Source organism: Rana temporaria, chromosome 3 (genome assembly GCF_905171775.1).
Source record: "Rana temporaria chromosome 3, aRanTem1.1, whole genome shotgun sequence".
In the NCBI taxonomy this organism is placed as follows: Eukaryota; Metazoa; Chordata; class Amphibia; order Anura; family Ranidae; genus Rana; species Rana temporaria.
The window spans coordinates 278697315-278714748 of NC_053491.1; the positions used below are offsets into that span (position 1 = coordinate 278697315).

Consider the following 17434-nt stretch of genomic DNA (forward strand, 5'->3'; position numbering starts at 1 on the left):
GATATTTTTATTTTTTTTTCACTACTTGCCAGAACAATCTATGTACTGATTATAGTCCTTCAAAAAATTAGCCCGGAGATTTTCCAAACCAAATGGTTCAACCTCCCCGTAGACTTTCCAAAGTATTCTAAAAGAAATGCTTACTGTACCACAGGGCTTCCCAAGCGTTAAGCATGATTAGACCCTATGATGGCTTGTACTACAGGAGGCAATTTTAACTGACGAACCCCTAATTACACTATGATTTTTTTAGTTACAATATAGCCAGTGTTTCCAGATTCAATTACACCGCTTACAATCCCCAGTTATTTGTTTAAACAGAGGAATAGATTCACATACATCCAGATAATTCAGTGTGATTTTAGTCTCCGTTTCCACTGATGCGATTTGCCATGCGACTTTGGACCCAAAGTCGCATTACAACTCGCAGCCCATTGATTTCAATAGCACCCATTCCAATCTATGTGGCTCAATGCTGCAGCGACCGATAAAGGTACCTGCACCATTTTGATGCGACTTCTGGATAAAAAAAAACGCATTCAAAGCCACACCACAGTCGCACTAAAGCTGCATTTCCAAATCGCACCCTGAATCAGGCCACATTGGAGTTGCACCAGTGGAAACGCAGCCCAAAAGCATAGGTGCTGACAACAACTGAAAATTAACATTTGTGAGATGGATAGGGAAGCTTTGCTCAACAAGAAAAAGCTTCATTAAGCACCTACCATGGATCTGGCCTTTATCACAGTATACAGCAACCAATACCAACAATTGGAAAAGATCTTCAAAAAGTATTGGCCCATTTTGAAAGAGCACAGAACTTTAGTAGCGGTATTGCCATCACGACCCAGACTCACCCACCGCAGAGCACCAACACCACGAACACACCCCGTCCACAATGCACTCGATCCCCCCAGGGAATCGAACACCTGTCCAGACCCTGAAGGACTCCACGGATGCCAGAGATGCCCACCGTGCAAAACAAATAAACCCCAGCCTTGGAGAAAAACAACATTCAAGTCCCATGTACCCAATAGAGAATTCCAGATAAAATAACGTATTACTTGTAATAGCACCCATGTGACCTACGTCATAGAGTGCCGCTGCCGACTCCAGTATGTGGGCCGTATCACCAGACCCTTACGTGTAAGAACACGTGAGCACATCCAAAACATACGTAATGGATTCCCAAAACATAGTCTCTCTAGACATTTTGAGGAAAAACATCATAAGGATCCATCTTGCCTCACGTTCTATGGGGTTGACATTATTAAAGACCACTGGCGGGGGCAACAAGAAGATCCAGGTCTCACAAAATGAGACCCGTTGGATACACAGGTTGGGGTCTCTAGTTCCTAGAGGCCTCAACCTGGATATTCATTTGAACTGCTTTATTTCTAATTTTAAATGTTTTTTTTATCACAAGTCACTTCTCTTTGCTGGCCTGCACAGGGTCCTGACTTTATTCATTCATCTATTTCTCCTACTAACGTGGAGGTTTCTTGGACACCAACTATTGGTGGAGGTTCACCAACTGAGTCACATAGGTTTAATAACCACTACACCCACACCTTATTGAATATTAATCATTATAGCGGCGCCATCGCCCCACTGTTTATTTACAAAAGCATAGGTGTGTTTCACTCACAAAGATTGGCCTAATCTCATTCAAAGGGTCAACTGCAAAGAGGCACACAGGGCCAGATTCAAAGTCAGCAGTGTAAATTTGTGCGGGTGTAGCGTATCCGCTCTACGCTACGCCTCTGCAACCCAGACGGGCAAGCGCTGTATTCTCAAAGCACTAGCTCCGTAAGTTGCGGCGGTGTAGCTCAAATCAGCCGGCGCAAGCCCGCCTAATTCAAATTTGGATCAGGGGGCGTGTTTTTTGTAAATCTACTGTGACCCGATGTGATTGGCGTTTTTGCCGAACGGCGCATGCGCCGTCCGTGGAATTTCCCAGTGTGCATTGTTCCAAAGTACGCCGCAAGGACGTCATTGGTTTCAACGTAAACGTAAATGACGAGCAGCCCCATTCACGGACGACTTACGCAAATGACGTAACTTTACTACGTCCGCCCGGCGTATGTTCGGGAATTCGCGTATCTAGCTAATTTGCATACTCGATGCGGAATTCGACGGAAGCCCCACCTAGCGGTCAGAAAAAAATATCCGCACTGCTCCCTGTTGCAATTTCATTCTATATATATCTACATTATTCAAAATCAGTCTAATCAACACATTTGCATAGACAAAAAAAACTTAAGTTCTGAAGAGTAAGTTTGTTAGGTATTCAGACAGGTTAAAACAAAATAGACCTAAACCAGTTCTGTCTACCATACAATAAATCATATCTATCCAAACTTTAAACCCTCCTCACTACACGGGGCACCATTTTGTCATAGAAAAATTATTAACGCACGTACATAATTAATAATCAGAAATATTAATATCGCACGTAAATAATTAAAATAAGCTATAAACACCTTTTTGTCTATATAAAAATTAAAACAAAGAATAGCGCGGTGAAAAAGAGAAAAGTATTACATTTATTGATACAGAGAAGAAACTTGTATTATTCTAATATTTACAACTATAACATAAACCAGGGAGAGAGAGAGAGAGAGAGACACTCTCTCTAAGCTTATCAGATCCCCATCCCTTTGAGATAACCTCCCTATGTTATTATAGGTTTATAGTCCTTTTGTTAGTTGAACTCTAACAACGAGTCACTCTGTTGACTTTGAAAAGTCTCTACCACAAGGAGTACACAAACTCTGGGAAGCACTGGTATCTGAGCACAGAAGAAAGCAGGGGAGATAAAAGCAAACACAATGGCTAACTAACATGATAAAACGAAAGGGAAAAAAGAGAAAAAAATGACTGGCCTGGGGTAGCGAAGCTGATCCTTCTGCGGCTCGCATGTCATTCATCAATGCTTTTGGCAGTTTGCGTTCCTGTGAGGAAACTCTGCGAAATGACCCCAACAGATCCACAGAGGGGTTCCCAGACTTATTAGCGCTAAGAGCAGCCCAAGAACAGGGACTGCGCACGGGAAAGGCTAAACCCGGCGGACGCTGCTGACTGCAGAGGTATGGACATACATCTACTCTTCACCAGCACAAGAAGGTATGAGGAAAAAAAGGAGAATGTTGGGGGAGGGGCTACGCCTTTAATTCTATTCACTAGTCCTGAAGGAGGAGTCGAGGCGGAGCTCTATCACAAGTATGCTGCCATGGAGGCACCAGGAAAACGCGCTTGGTTTTAGTTTAGTAGGGAAGGTTTAGAAACGTGTTTTCTCAACAAGAACTGGCAGGTTCTAACCTAACCCTTTTCTATACTGGGAGGTTAATTTACTAAAGGCAAATATACTGTGCACTGCAAAAGCTTAGTAAATGAAGTAAGGCTCCATGCACACTGGAATAAAAAACATTGCTTCTACAGGAGTTGTGTTCTGCCTGTAGAAGCAACTGTGTCCATACACATTAGGACGTTTACAGGCATATTTTTGAGAACAACGTTTAGAGGCAGGAAAAAAAAACCTCATTTGCGTTTCTGATTGGAGAATCTAAACTTTGTACAAAAAATGCTCTATATGGACGTTTTTTACTCCAAAAAGAACAGACATTTTTTAAGCCCAGTGTGCATGGGGCCTAAAGCTTCACTTTGCAAAGAATTACCAATCACATGCAAGTAAAAAAAAAAAAAAAATGGACTTCTTTTGCTTGCACATGATTGGATTGTTGAAATCAGCAGAGCTTTTCCCCCTCCTTTACTAAGATCCAGAGCAACAGCACTTGTAGTGCACAGTATACTTGCCTTTAGTAAATTAACCCCATATAATTTTTAATCTGAAGTTTCACTTCAGCATATAGTTTACAGGAAGTACCCTACATTTTTAAATTTTGTATTTGGGCAATATTTAATGTAAAGTATTTTTCAGTTTTCAGAAATGGAGAAAAATGTGTGTCCATTTTACCAGCCATGTTTTCTCAATACAGAGGACATCTAATCTGAAACATGTTCATGCTCATGGGAGAGCAGATTGGGTTGTTTTATCTTCTCACGCACACAATTTATATATATATATATATATATATATAAAATTCTGTTTAGTTTAGATTTCTAACCTGCATTTTGCTACTATATAAGCCATATTGCAGCAGATGGCAGGTTAGCCCTTAAACTGGATTTTAGTCTTTAGAAAGATTACAAAGTAATCTGCTGTAATGGTCATAGCAGCAGACACACTTGGTATAAAGTATCCAAGTTGGTGCCCTTTTTCTGTGTGGTATTACAATAGTTGCTCTTTATGTACTATAAAGGGATATACTTTTTTATTTTTTTATTTTTTTATCCCCATTATGTAACTGGCCGATTAACTGATTATGAAAATAGTAATCGATTATGAAATTAATTAGTTGTTTCGGCCCTAACTCTGTATTTAGGGTTTAACACATTCCAGCCCTTGCCGCCTCTCCCCCCCCCCCCCCCACCCCCATCCTTCCCTCAGTGTGACAGCGAGTGGGGGATCTTCTCCCTGCTCCCGCAGTGAAAAAAACGGCACCCACACAGCTTTTCCCTTTTTTTTTTTTTTTTTAAATGTGTGCATCTATATTTAAAAAAAAAAAAATTCTAAAAAGCTAAACGTCTCCTTTTTAAGTTGTCAGTGGATGAACCTTTCCAACTTATCAAAGGTGGGTGTGATTTTTCTACTTCACTTTGTAGTTGAGTTGGTATGCCCTAAATACGTTATAGTTATCCAAACTAAGGGCTGGTTTACACCACATGCAGTCCAGTGCATTTTTTCTGCATTAAAAATGCATGAATAGTAAATTATATGGTTTCCAATGGAATATTTCACACCAGTGCAGTCAGTTCCAGTGTGCATCAGTTCCAAAAAAAGTTGAACATGCATTTATTTTTATTTTTTTTGTTTTGGTGATACTCCAGTTTCCATTATACAGAGGTGGAACAAACCTATATTTTTATTGGTGTGAGTGTGATTTGCAGCCTGTGTGTGTGTGTGTGTGTGTGTGTTTTTATATATTTATTATATGCAGTTCCTTGTGTGCATCTGCCTTGTTCGATTAGATATTTAGTAGTAAAATGATTTTGTATTTGTGTTTTTTAATGTACAAAATCTTTTTTTTTTTTTTTTCTCTCCATGTGTCCTAGGATTCAGGCACTATGGCCCAATCTGACATTGTACTAAAACTCCAGCGCCAGTTAAAAGAAGCGGAGGAGGAGCGGAATAAGGCGGCACAATATGGCCTTAAGCTACTGGAAAGTCAGAGTGATCTTCAAAATCAATTAGAAGATCAACGCAATGAAATGACTCTCGTCATTGAGGTAAATAACCGTTCTAATATAAGTCCACCTGATTGACAATTTCCACAGCTGATAATGGTGAAATAACCCTCTCTACATGGTAATGTGATTTTTGTTGCCAGTTTCCTCTTTGAGTGAATATAATCTTGCCCAACATTTTTGTATTGCTGACAGTGCTAAAAAGCATTTATATGGTATTTCTTTTCAATTAGTTTTTATTAAACAATGCTGCAAGTTACATAGGAACACTCATTAAAACATCAAGTACAGTATATAATGATACTTTAGATTTACAAGCGCTTTCTCAGCAACTTAAGTAGTCATACCATCAGAAAGGTTTTCATTATAATTCTCATTCCACCCCCCCCCCCCCCCCTTTTATTTTCTTATTTTTATTGAGAAAGAAAGTGTACAGTAGACAAATATGTCATTCATTAACACAAAATAGAAATATACATCATTGCAATACTGTTATACCGTCTCATGGTTTAGATAATTTGTGAGCTTCGATTGATTTAGTATATAAGCCTGTATAGCTATATCGTCTAATCTGAGTTAGGGGTAGGTGAGCACCACTATACACTCAACGAGTGGTGTCCACTTATTACAAATAAGCTAGGGCTTTTTTGCCTGTGTTAAGCATATTTTCTCTGAGGGGCTGTGCGCAACAATTCCGGTCTGATGAGACTAGAGATTATGATTTGGGTAATCGTGTAACACTGCAACATATAAAGGGGGGAAAAAGGATAGTGGGAATTGAGGGGTCAAGATAGTAAGGAATGTAGATTCCACTCTGGTCACACAGTTGCGTCGGTGGGGTCCTCTGTAACCCATGTAATAAATTCCGAGGATCGTAACATAGACCATGAGGTCCAGGTCTTGGAGAATTTCTCTTCCTTACCCGTTTCCTGCGACAACATTCGTTCCAGGCTATTGATTTGGTCCACTTCAATTGCCCAATCCCCCAGGAAAGGCATGCTCCTCAATTTCCAGTGTCTGGGCAGAACTGTTTTTAGCTGCCACCAGGAAGTGACGCAGAACGTCTTTTTTGAACGATTTTAATCGGTCCAGGGAGCATAGATGGCAAAACTACCTCAGGAGAGGGTGTAACAGAGGTCCCTGTGAGTCTGCAGTACCAGTCGAGGATCTTTTGCCAGAACCTCCGCACAGGGGGGCATTCCCACCAAATGTGGAGTAAGGTTCCCTTGGATGACAAACGCCAGCAGGTATCTGGGAGCGCAAGGTTTATCCAGTGCAAAGTCGAGGGGCATCTGTACCAATGGGTTGACAACTTGAATCCTTTTTCTTGAGCCTTGGAGGCTAAGGATATTTTGTGAGTGAGAATTAAGCATTTTTGCCAGTCTATCAGTGAAATGGAGTGACCCAAATCTTCCATTGCTTGTGTGTATGGGGGGTGGTCGGAGGCTGGATGTCCTCAGTGGCAGTGCAGGAGGAGAGCCGGTCTTGGGGTGGGTGTAGCAGCCAGAGGCAGCGTCGGCACAGCTTCTGGGGGGAGCAAGATGGCCACCGCTCCACATGATTAGGCCGAAGCCACAGCATGTCCTTTCAGGTGGCTGGAGCTCCGCGATCGCCACGCCCACGATCCCTGTCGGCGCCCCAGTAGTCTTGGGGACTTCCTGGGTCCTTGGAGGGGTCAGTGCCGGTCCACGGGTGATTACTGTGCCTCACTGTGCCCATGCCTCACTGTGTCCATGACTAGACTTACTTTTAACATGGGAGTATAAAGAAGGGGTGCCTGGCTTTGAAAAATCGGTGCTCCCCGGCCGTAGGTCTTCCAGACAGCGAGCTTTGCACACTTATAGAGGAGAACTGGGGCTACATGTGTGCCAAGTTATGGGTCCAGGGTACTTACGGCCAGCCAGTACCGGGTCCTTAAAGTTACCAGAGAAATTACCACTTAACATGAAAGTCTCTGGAAGGGGTGCCGGACTTTGAAAAATCGGTACTACCCAGGCCGTAGGTCCCCTGGACAACACACTTGTAGAGGAAGAGTGGGGCTATATGTGTGCCAAGTTTGGGGTCCAGGGGACCTATGGCCGGCCAGTACCGGGGTCCCCAAAATCCGGGAGATCAGGCACAAAAAGGTGACTTGAGTATAAGCCGAGGGGGGCATTTTCAGCACAAAAAAAGTGCTGAAAAACTTGACTTGTACTCGAGTATATACGGTAATAACTTTTGATATTCTATCCACTGAATTTTCATCCTAGCAACCTTTTACAGAGACTTGTAATTTCTGATGTACATCACACTGATGCTAATTGGATGCGTCTTTCTTCGCATCCAATTTGCATGCTAGGAGAGTAACCGGCTCTCAAGGGACCTAGTTCACACATCTCTGGTGCGGCTGCAGAGCGGATTGCACAGGGGTCCTTGTGCATCACTGGCTCAGTTTCAGGTCCGAATTCAGGCAAAAATTCAGGCCTAAATCATTCCTGAAACGGAGAACAGGGACGCACCGGACCCCTGCTGTGTGTCGCATCCGCACACAGTGTGAACCCAGCCTAACTATATATTTTATACTGTAAAAAAAAAATATATTATTTTTGCCTTTCATTACAGAATTTGGAACAAGAGAAATATTCTCTAAGTCGGGAAGTTGAGCTTAAAAATCAGATTCTGGAAAGCCTAACCGTGGAGTGTGAAAACATAAAACAACAACAGAAGGTTTGCCTTGAACAACTGCAGGAACAAATGGAGAGGACACATAATCGGGAAGTTTGTGGACTAAAAGATAAGGTATGACAACTTTTAGTTTTTTGTAAACCCTTTTTTTTTTCATTTAAATGTTTCCATTAAAGTGGATGTAAACCCGATTTCATGAAATTTGAGCAGGGTACGTATATCTGTAGTGTTTTTTTTCTTATTTTTCTTCAAAGCACTATGTCCCATAGCTGTCTCCTGCTCCGTTCGTCTGTTATCAGCCTGATAACTTCTGACAAGTTCTCCGTCAACTGAGATAAAAGCAGGCTGAAATTTGTGTTTGGGAGAATGCTATATAGTGCCTTGCAAAAGTATTCACCCCCTTGGCTTTTTACCTATTTTGTTACAATGCAGCCTTTTAGTTCAATGTTTTTTTTAATCTGAATGTGATTGATCAGAACACAATAGTCCAAGTTGGTGACAATTAGAAAAATTATATACATAAAACTATTTTTCAGAAATAAAAAAATAATTGGCATGTGCGTATGTATTCACCCCCTTTGTTATGAAGCCCATAAAAAGCTCTGGTGCAACCAATTCAGAAGTCACATAATTGGTGAAATGATGTCCACCTGTGTGCAATCTAAGAGTCACATAATCTGTCATTACATATACACACCTTTTTTGAAAGGCCCCAGAGGCTGCAACACTTAAGTAAGAGGCACCACTAACCAAACACTGCCATGAAGACCAAGGAACTCTCCAAACAAGTAAGGGACAATGTTGTTAAGCACAAGTCAGGGTTGGTTATAAAAAAAAAATCCAAGTCTTTGATCCCTAGGAGCACCATCAAATCTATCATAACCAAATGGAAATAATATGGCACAACAGCAAACCTACTAAGAGACGTACGCACAGCAAAACTCATGGACTGGGCAAGGAAGGCATTAATCCGGCAGCACAGAGACCTAAGGTAACCCTAGAGGAGCTGCAGAGTTCCACAGCAGAGACTGGAGTATCTGTACATAAAACGAAAATAAGCCGTACACTCCATAGAGTTGGGCTTTATGGCAGAGTGGCCAGAAGAAAGCCATTACTTTCAGCAAAAAACAAAATGGCACGTTTTTGAGTTTGCGAAAAGGTATGTGGGAGACTCCCAAAATGCATGGTATAGAGGCGGGTGCTCTGGTCTGATGAGACAAAATTTTTACTTTTTGGCCATCAAAGAAAACGCTATGTCTGGCGTTACACTTAACAAATCAACCAAAGAACAGCATCCCCACAGTGAAACATGGTGGTTGCAGCATCATGCTGTGGGGATGTTTTTCAGCAGTCGGGACTGGGAAACTGGTCAGAGTTGAGGGAAAGATGGATAGTGCTAAATACAGGGATATTGAGCAAAACCTGTACCACTCTGTGTGTGATTTGAGGCTAGAACGGAGGTTCACCTTCCAGCGAGACAATGACCTCAAACACACTGCTAAAGCAACAGTTGAGTGGTTTAAGGGGAAACGTGTAAATGTGTTGGAATGGCCTTGTCAAAGCCCAGACCTCAATCCAATAAAAAAATCTGTGGTCAGATTTAAAGATTGCTGTTCACAAGCGCAAACCATCCAACTTGAAGGAGCTGGGGCAGTTTTTCAAGGAGGAATGGGCAACAATCCCAGTGGTAAGATGTGACAAGCTCATAGAGACTTATCCAAATCGACTTGGGGCTGTGATAGCCGCAAAAGGTGGCTCTACAAAGTATTGACTTTAGGGGGTTGAATAGTTATGCACATTGACTTTTTCTGTTATTTTGTCCTTTTGTTTGCTTCACAATAAAAAACAAAACCTCTTCTAAGTTGTGGGCATATTCTGTAAATTTTAAATGATGCAAATTTTCAAACAATCCATGTAAATTCCAGGTGAATACTTTTGCAAGGCACTGTAAATAGATTAGCAGAGTGCTGAACTATTCAACGACCAGATCTGAAAGTCTCTACCTATGAGGAGAGGGGGTGTGTGCCTTTCCTCCAATTGGCTGTATGCCCAGGCTTCACTTCAGTGCTGAACAGGAAGAGAAAATCTGTAACACGATCTGAACTTTCTAAAGAATATATAAAGCTGAAGACGGCAGCTACTGTATACATGTAAAACTTATGTGGGGAGATTTGTTTCATCCCTGTGTATCATATGAGGCTGTTCACTTCACTGGGTATATGTGAGTGTTTACATCCACTTTAAAAGGTTGTAAATCACAGAAGTAAAAAAAAGAAAAACGTAAGGCAACGGCATAATGTGCTAGTATGTTTCACATAATAGCGCATTATGAAATACCCTGGAACCCTCCAACGGCTTATTGTCACCGCTGACGGGGCTCATCTCTTTTCCCAGTCTTCCTTCTCGGTTCAAAGGATTTGGCTGCATGAGTGGCCTGGGCCGCAATAATGTCACTCTTGACCTCAACTCTGGCATGACATGTCGGACCTTTAGAGCGCATGCGTCGGTGATGTCACGGGCAGCATCTAGTGTGACTATCTCCTAAACGCTGCATGTTTGGGGGATATTCATTTTACCTACATAAGGCTTTCCTGTAGGTAAAAATCACACGGCAGGCTTTACTACCGCTTTTAAGCGGCAACATGTCCTATTTTTGTGGCCTGAAGTTCTCTGGGAGTGTGGATTAATAGACCTTTAAAAGAATATTAAAGTTCTTTGCATAGAATTATTACTAGTGGTGGTTTCTCCATCTTTGCTTGTTTTTTTTGCTAATTGCTTTGTTAAAAAAAAAATTAAAAAAAAATCCGATGAAGTTTTGGCTTCTGATGATTTCATATAAGTTTTTTTTTAAGCCAGAGACTGTCTAAATTGGAACAGTTTCTGCTGTGCTTTGTAATAATTACTCCTAAGTATGAGGGCAATACTACTGTTTTGCTGGGAAAGAAATTAATGTATGTGTGTGGAGTGAGACATAGATGAAGAAGAACACAAACCATGGATGTTCCAGTATAATGCCCTGCACACACGATCGGTTCGTCTGATGAAAAACGGACTGATGGACCGTTTTCATCGGACGAACCGATCGTGTGTACAGGGCATAAGAAAACTTTGCATCTGTTCAAGTTAAAAAAAAAAGAGTAATTTTACATTTATCCTTTGCCCCTTTGTGCAGGGGTTTTATATGTAGATGGGAGCATGCAGAATGGCATTTGTGTTATAGAAGGGATGCAAACAGACGTTATCCAGTTTCCTAGAAATGATTATTATTATACAGGATTTATATAGCGGCAACAGTTTATGCAGCGCTTTACAATATTAAAAGGGAGACAATACAGTTATAATACAATAAAATACAAGAGGATTAAGAGGGCCCTGCTCAGAAGAGCTTACAATCTAATAGAAATCAATTAATAGTACTTTGAATATTCTTATCTAATATTTTTCTATTTTATCGGAATTTGAGCATATTTTATATATTTTATTTGGTGATTTAAAAAATAAATAAAAACTTTTCTGTTATAAAAAGATGGAGAAGCTGAAAGCTGAATTGGATGAAGCAAGACTGAGTGAGAAACAGTTACATCAAAAGTTAGGCCATCAGGCTGAGATGTTGGCTAATAAATCTGAAGAACTTCGAATGATGTCTGAACGCGGTCATGAAACAATGTCTTCCGAAATGCTTACAATTCAGGTTGAGATGCATGAACTAGAAAGTGCCAAGGTGAGCAGTTTATCAGTCATATATCATTCATATATTTTACTATAATTGTAGTGTGGACTAAAATAAAAATAAAAAAATTGTCTTTTTCTTGTGTGGTGGTGTGGGGGAAAAAAAAAGCGCTTTTTTTTTTTTTTTTTTTTTTTTAAATACTTCCAGCACCCTTGTCTTAGCAAAGATGACCTAAGCTCTGTGATGTATCTGCGCACATATCACGAATTCTACGGGTCTGTAAGACCTGCCAAAAGCACACCGCATATCTGCACATAGAGCAATTTTGCATAACGCTCAACCCCCCCCACATGGTCTGTTGGGTCCCTTAGAGACCTGCGGCATGTCTGTAAATGTATGGGAAGTTTAACACTAAGATGAGGCGTCTTCCACAGAATCTGATTTCAGAGGATGCATTCTCTACTAGGACGGTGTACAATTTCTGTCCTGTCCCTTCCTCACTGTTTATTACCCACTGGTTAAAGCTGGTGTTATATGGTGACTGGTCTAACCCTGGAAACAATTCAACTTCATTCAAACACTATGTTCAGCAATATTCTATTGAGGAGGGGTTCCTGGGGAAAAAATGATCCATGCATGTTATGGATCCAAAAATTGTTTGCCTACAAAAAAAAACCTTGAATAAGTGCTTGGAAACCTTTTTTAAGGCTTTTTATATTCAGTGTTTCTTTTATATGTGAACATGTAATGCATTTTCCAAGTATAGTCGTACTAAATATAAAGGGAAAGCCCTCTCTTGCATATGTGTTTTTCTAAAAAAAAAAAAAAAAAAAAAATGCAAAACTCCTCCCAACATGCTGAAAGAAAGTTTCAAAATAGAAATGTGTGCTGAGCAAAATGGCTTCTCTGTCCTTGACAAAGACATATAGAAGGTAACCTTCAAATTAAACAAGAAGTATGTGGTTTTTGTTTTGTTTTTCTTTATAGAAATCATACTTGCCTAGGTGCCTGCCACCTCTGCACTGAGAACACTGCTGATGGCTTGGTTCTCACAGCTCCCTGAGCAGAGAGCTGCTGACTGTTAATCAGCAGCTCTCCTCTCTGCCTCGGCTCGCTGAGATGGGTATCAGTCCAGGCACCTGGCAGATCCAGACTTTGTTTTCGCTATGATGCAATTTCTGCACTGATTCCTGTGACGTCAGAGAGTGGACTTCAGCCCGCTCTCTGCTGAAAACGGGTCACAAAACTAATTACACTCCTGTGACCCATAGAAGAAGCTCAGGTTGGTTGACATTTTGTGTTTGTGTGTGTGTATGTGTTTCAGAGAATTCTATAATTTTAGAATAATATTAAAATCAAATACTCCAATCTACACATCCCCATTTTCCTGCCTCATGCAAGGCCTGTTTGAGGTTTACAGTGAGCTCAAACCACTGCCAAATTGGTGTCCTTCCCTTTTGACCTTTTCACACTGCCCTGGATCTTCAAGATCTTCGCCAAGGTGCTTACCTTGGTTCGTGCTGTTTTTCAAGTTTAGGGTATCCACATTGTAGGTTACCTGGACAACTTCTGTTAAAGGACCAGCCCAATCCTCAGGTTCCAGAAGTTATTGCTGGAACCAGCTCCTTGCTTGGAGTATCTGGGCCTAATAATTGGACACATCCCTGTCCAGAATCCTTCTGCCTCAGAACAAACTTCTGTCCCTCTCTAGACTACTGTTCAACCCTTTGATTGCATAACTGTTTCTCAATCCACTCCTGCATGAGGGTTCTGGGTCTGATGGTGGCAACCTTTTAAGGATGTGCCAGTTTCGGCTTGCCTTTCTGGCTCAGACTGTAGATCTCATGCGTGCTCAAAATGCAGAGTACCAAATTTATGTCTTGGACAGAACTTCACATTCCTGCTCTATCAACCGTAGACATCCCAGGGGAGGAAACTTGGCAGGCAGACTTCCTCAGCATCTGGATTTAGGGGACTGGTCTCTTCACCCTGAGGTGTTCTAAGCTCTTTGTCACAAATTGGGGACACCGCACATGGATCTGCTATTGTTTAGGTTTAACCATAAACTGGACAAGTTTGTTGCAAGGCCAAGAGACTCCTGGGCCTTCACAGTTAATGCTCTGGTGACTCCATGGAGTCAGTTTTAATCTGTTCCATGCCTTCCCACCTCTACAGCTTCTTCCTTGTCTGATCCATGATCCTTATTGTCCTGGATTGGCCTAGAAGGATGTGATATTTGAACATACTCCGACTCCTGTCAGACTCTCCATGGACCCTCTTGGATTGTCCAGATGCTCTGTCCCAGGGACCTGTTCATTTCCCTGCTTCTCGATTCCTGGCTTTAACATCATGGCCCTGAGGGATCGGGGCCTTTCAGATTTGGTCAACCTTTGTTCTCTTCAAAGCTAAGAAGTCGATTTCTTTCAAAGTTTAACACCGCACCTGGATGGCCTGCTTCATGTGATGTGAAGCTAGGAAATTCCACCCTAGGAAGGCCGAATCAGTCTAGATCATCATCTGGCCTTGGACGCAATTAAAGGACATTCATTTTTGTTTTGGGGTCCTTGTGCAGATGTTGTGTATATTTTATTCTCTTGTATGATCCCCGTTGACACCGTGGGACCTTAACCAGCTTCTCTCAGGCCTTCAGAGGACTCCCTAGAACCTATTAGGGATATGCCCTTATAAATTAAGAAAAAAATGGGAGGACACAACTCTCCCATAAGTTGATAGGACTTTAACGGATATGTCACTGTCATTAAGGTAAGCACATACAGTTTATCATAAAAATATGAATTAATTACGAAAAGCACAAAATATTTTTCACATTGAACATCAGGCAATATGGAACCTTGGCCACAATTGATACTCAATCCATAAATACTTGAAATATGCTTGTGCATGTAGTACGCTAATGTGTTTTGCAGAATCAAAGACTGCTTCTTCTGGGCAACTCTACATCCATCTAAATCGTTAATCCAGATTACAAAAAACATCATAGAAATAACATTAGTATCATTCAATTTTTAGTGTGTGTGTGTGTGTGTGTGTGTGTGTGATATATATAATTTTTTTTTTTTTATTATTATGGTCATTAACCAATAATTCTACTCCGATGCAAAATTCTTTAAATCGTCATATATGCAAGCATATGAGGTCAAATGCACAAAATTGTATATAGCAATATGTATCAATTAGTTGGTATTCATGGAGAGGGAAAGGGACAAGGGAAGGGGGATTATTATTGAAGTAGGGTTATATGGGGTAGAGCGGGAAAGGAAGCCCAAATGTATGTATGGATGGATGGATATTATTTGGGACATTTTATCTATCAGTGCCACCCCAAACATGCGTAAGGACAATGTATATATGTTGGGCATCCTGGAGACACATATAACCTATTTGGATGTGGCAAGTAAAGGGGTGTTGGCGCTGTCCGTGGAGCGTAGATGTAAGGAGAGATAGAGTCCAATGATGTGTGAGACTGGGTAAGCAGTCCCAGTGGGAAGCTATTAACCTTTGATTGGATGCACTTGGTCACGAACTATATAATTTTTATACTTTATATATATATATATATATATATATATATATATATATATATATATATATATATATATATATATATATTTTTTATATATATATTTTCTGATTTAATTCGAATGGACTATTAATTTTTTATATACATAACCTTTTATGTATTTTATTTTTTTTATATACATAACCTTTATGTATTTTTTCACATTGGACTGTTTATTTGGAATTTCTGTATTTATTTATTTATTTATTTATATCCTGCCTCATTCTTGCACTACCGGCCCTGACCGTCAGCGGTGAGGCTGCTGTTTATTGCACCATATTGCTATATTTCTTTTTTGTGTGTTTTACATCACTCATTAATGGATTCACAATTACATTGCTTCACTTGTGACTGCTAGTCACATTTACTATATACCAATTGTGGTACACATTCCCGTTTTTCAGTCCTCCTTTGAGCACTTTATTTAGGCACTTTTATTTATTTCACTACATACCTAGACCCATCAACTACTAGCTTCATTGGGTCTGATAAAAGTCAAATATGTACTAATTTTCCGGTACTTACAGCCTCCAGCAGAGACAGCGCCACCACCCCCACACGCCTTTTATTTTAGCTATTAACCTTGCCAATGGGTGGCAATAATAATGTCGGGTAACCACGGTATTGGTAGGCTTGTATGGTGGACAAGCTTCCTGTGAAGTGCCTTCCAGTCAGGCCAGAACAGTGGCTGCACTCAAGTGGTATACCCTATTAATGATCCGCACTGTGTTGATGGGATCGGTCCTCCTATAATAAAATCCAGGGAACAAGCCTCTTTAGAAGTGAGTGGGTTACTCTGATAACACCAGCCCTCCCAATAGGCGTTAAGTATTGTGCTCTGGTGAAAGTGATAAAGAAGTAGTGGATGCAAAGGTCATGTAACCTCAAGTGCTAGTACAGTGTTGGTGCAGCTTAATGAATCTAATTGCCTGTGTTTGGTAGCCAGGTCTTGGCTTCAAGTGCTGACTGAAAATGCAAAAATAAAGATAAAAATAAGATGTGGAATTGTGCAATTCACCCCTATAGGTTGTGGTGCCGAACAGGTCCCAGTCAGATCCTGTCAATCTAAAGCGAGGTCCTGTACGATTCAGCCCCGCAGGATAGGAATATACCCCAAAACGCAACCAGGCCACCAGGAATGAATACAGCACTTTCCTTGAAACCATTTCTGTAGAGGTGAAACGTCTCAGAGGGACTCGCAGGGGCTGCTTTTGCTGCATTATGTATAGGACAATATGGGACAATATGGGAAATTCCTAAATTGTTGGAAAAAGATATTGTAAATGTAATTATTATTTTTTGTTTCTTTTGAGAGTCGTGTATTTGTATTACTGTTGTGTTTTTTTTTTTTTGCAGCCTACGGTGTCATGGGGGGTGGTTTGGCCTTTGCCTGGTGTGGTTATGTGATGTGGTGTTTGGGTGCCCCTGCTGGACGAGGAGGCCGTTTTCTCCTCTCTGTCTGCCGTATCTCCTTTGGCAGGCAGGAGGCTCTGTGCGCGCCACCTTCCATTGAGGTTTCCGACATTATTGGAGTCGGCGCACATGAGCTCCTACCTGTGCCGGAAGTGACATCGGTGAGCCGCGCTTGGCTCAGTCATTTTCGGTGGGATTATGTACATAAAGGCGGAAGTGACGGCCATACCTAATGGGAGAAGCAGGCTATTGAGTTTTTTTCTTTGCGTCTGGCAGGTGTCTGCACCCTAAATCGATGCATTATTAGGTGGACCACTTTTGCCCTATTTGGGTAAGTAGCCATGGGTTTGGCCATGTTTATATAACCATGCTTGGACATTTAGCGCAAACTTCTGGGTTGTATTATATAGGATGGCTTTGTGCAGTTCATACTGTGGCCCTAACAGGAACGGCCCTTTCCATTTGTCTGATATGTTGGGCTTGTTTGGATGATGTCATGGGCCAAATGTGCATCCTGGAAACACATATAACCTAACTTTATGGCCGGAGTTTTTTTGGATATATACATTTTCCTTACGCATGGTTGGGGTGGCACTGATACCAATATAAAATGTATATGTATGTATGTATGTATGTATGTATGTGTGTGTGTGTGTGTGTGTGTGTGTGTGTGTGTGTGTGTATATATATATGTATATATGTATATGTATATATATATATATATATAATGTATATGTATATGTGTGTGTGTGTGTATGTGTGTATATATATATATATATATATATATATATATATATATA

The 17434-nt window shown here is 40.9% G+C and overlaps 1 protein-coding gene across 3 annotated transcripts in view; it reads left to right on the plus strand.

The window, feature by feature from the left end:
• Positions 1 to 17434, plus strand: part of SPDL1 (spindle apparatus coiled-coil protein 1) — a 97506-nt gene that overhangs the window by 23294 nt on the left and 56778 nt on the right. For all 3 annotated transcript variants that reach the window (XM_040344680.1, XM_040344682.1, XM_040344681.1), the window contains exons 2-4: positions 5176 to 5349; positions 7909 to 8085; positions 11498 to 11692. In XM_040344680.1, the coding sequence (XP_040200614.1) occupies positions 5188 to 5349; positions 7909 to 8085; positions 11498 to 11692 (534 nt within the window). In that variant the 5' untranslated portion in view covers positions 5176 to 5187. The remainder of the gene's footprint in view (positions 1 to 5175; positions 5350 to 7908; positions 8086 to 11497; positions 11693 to 17434) is intronic.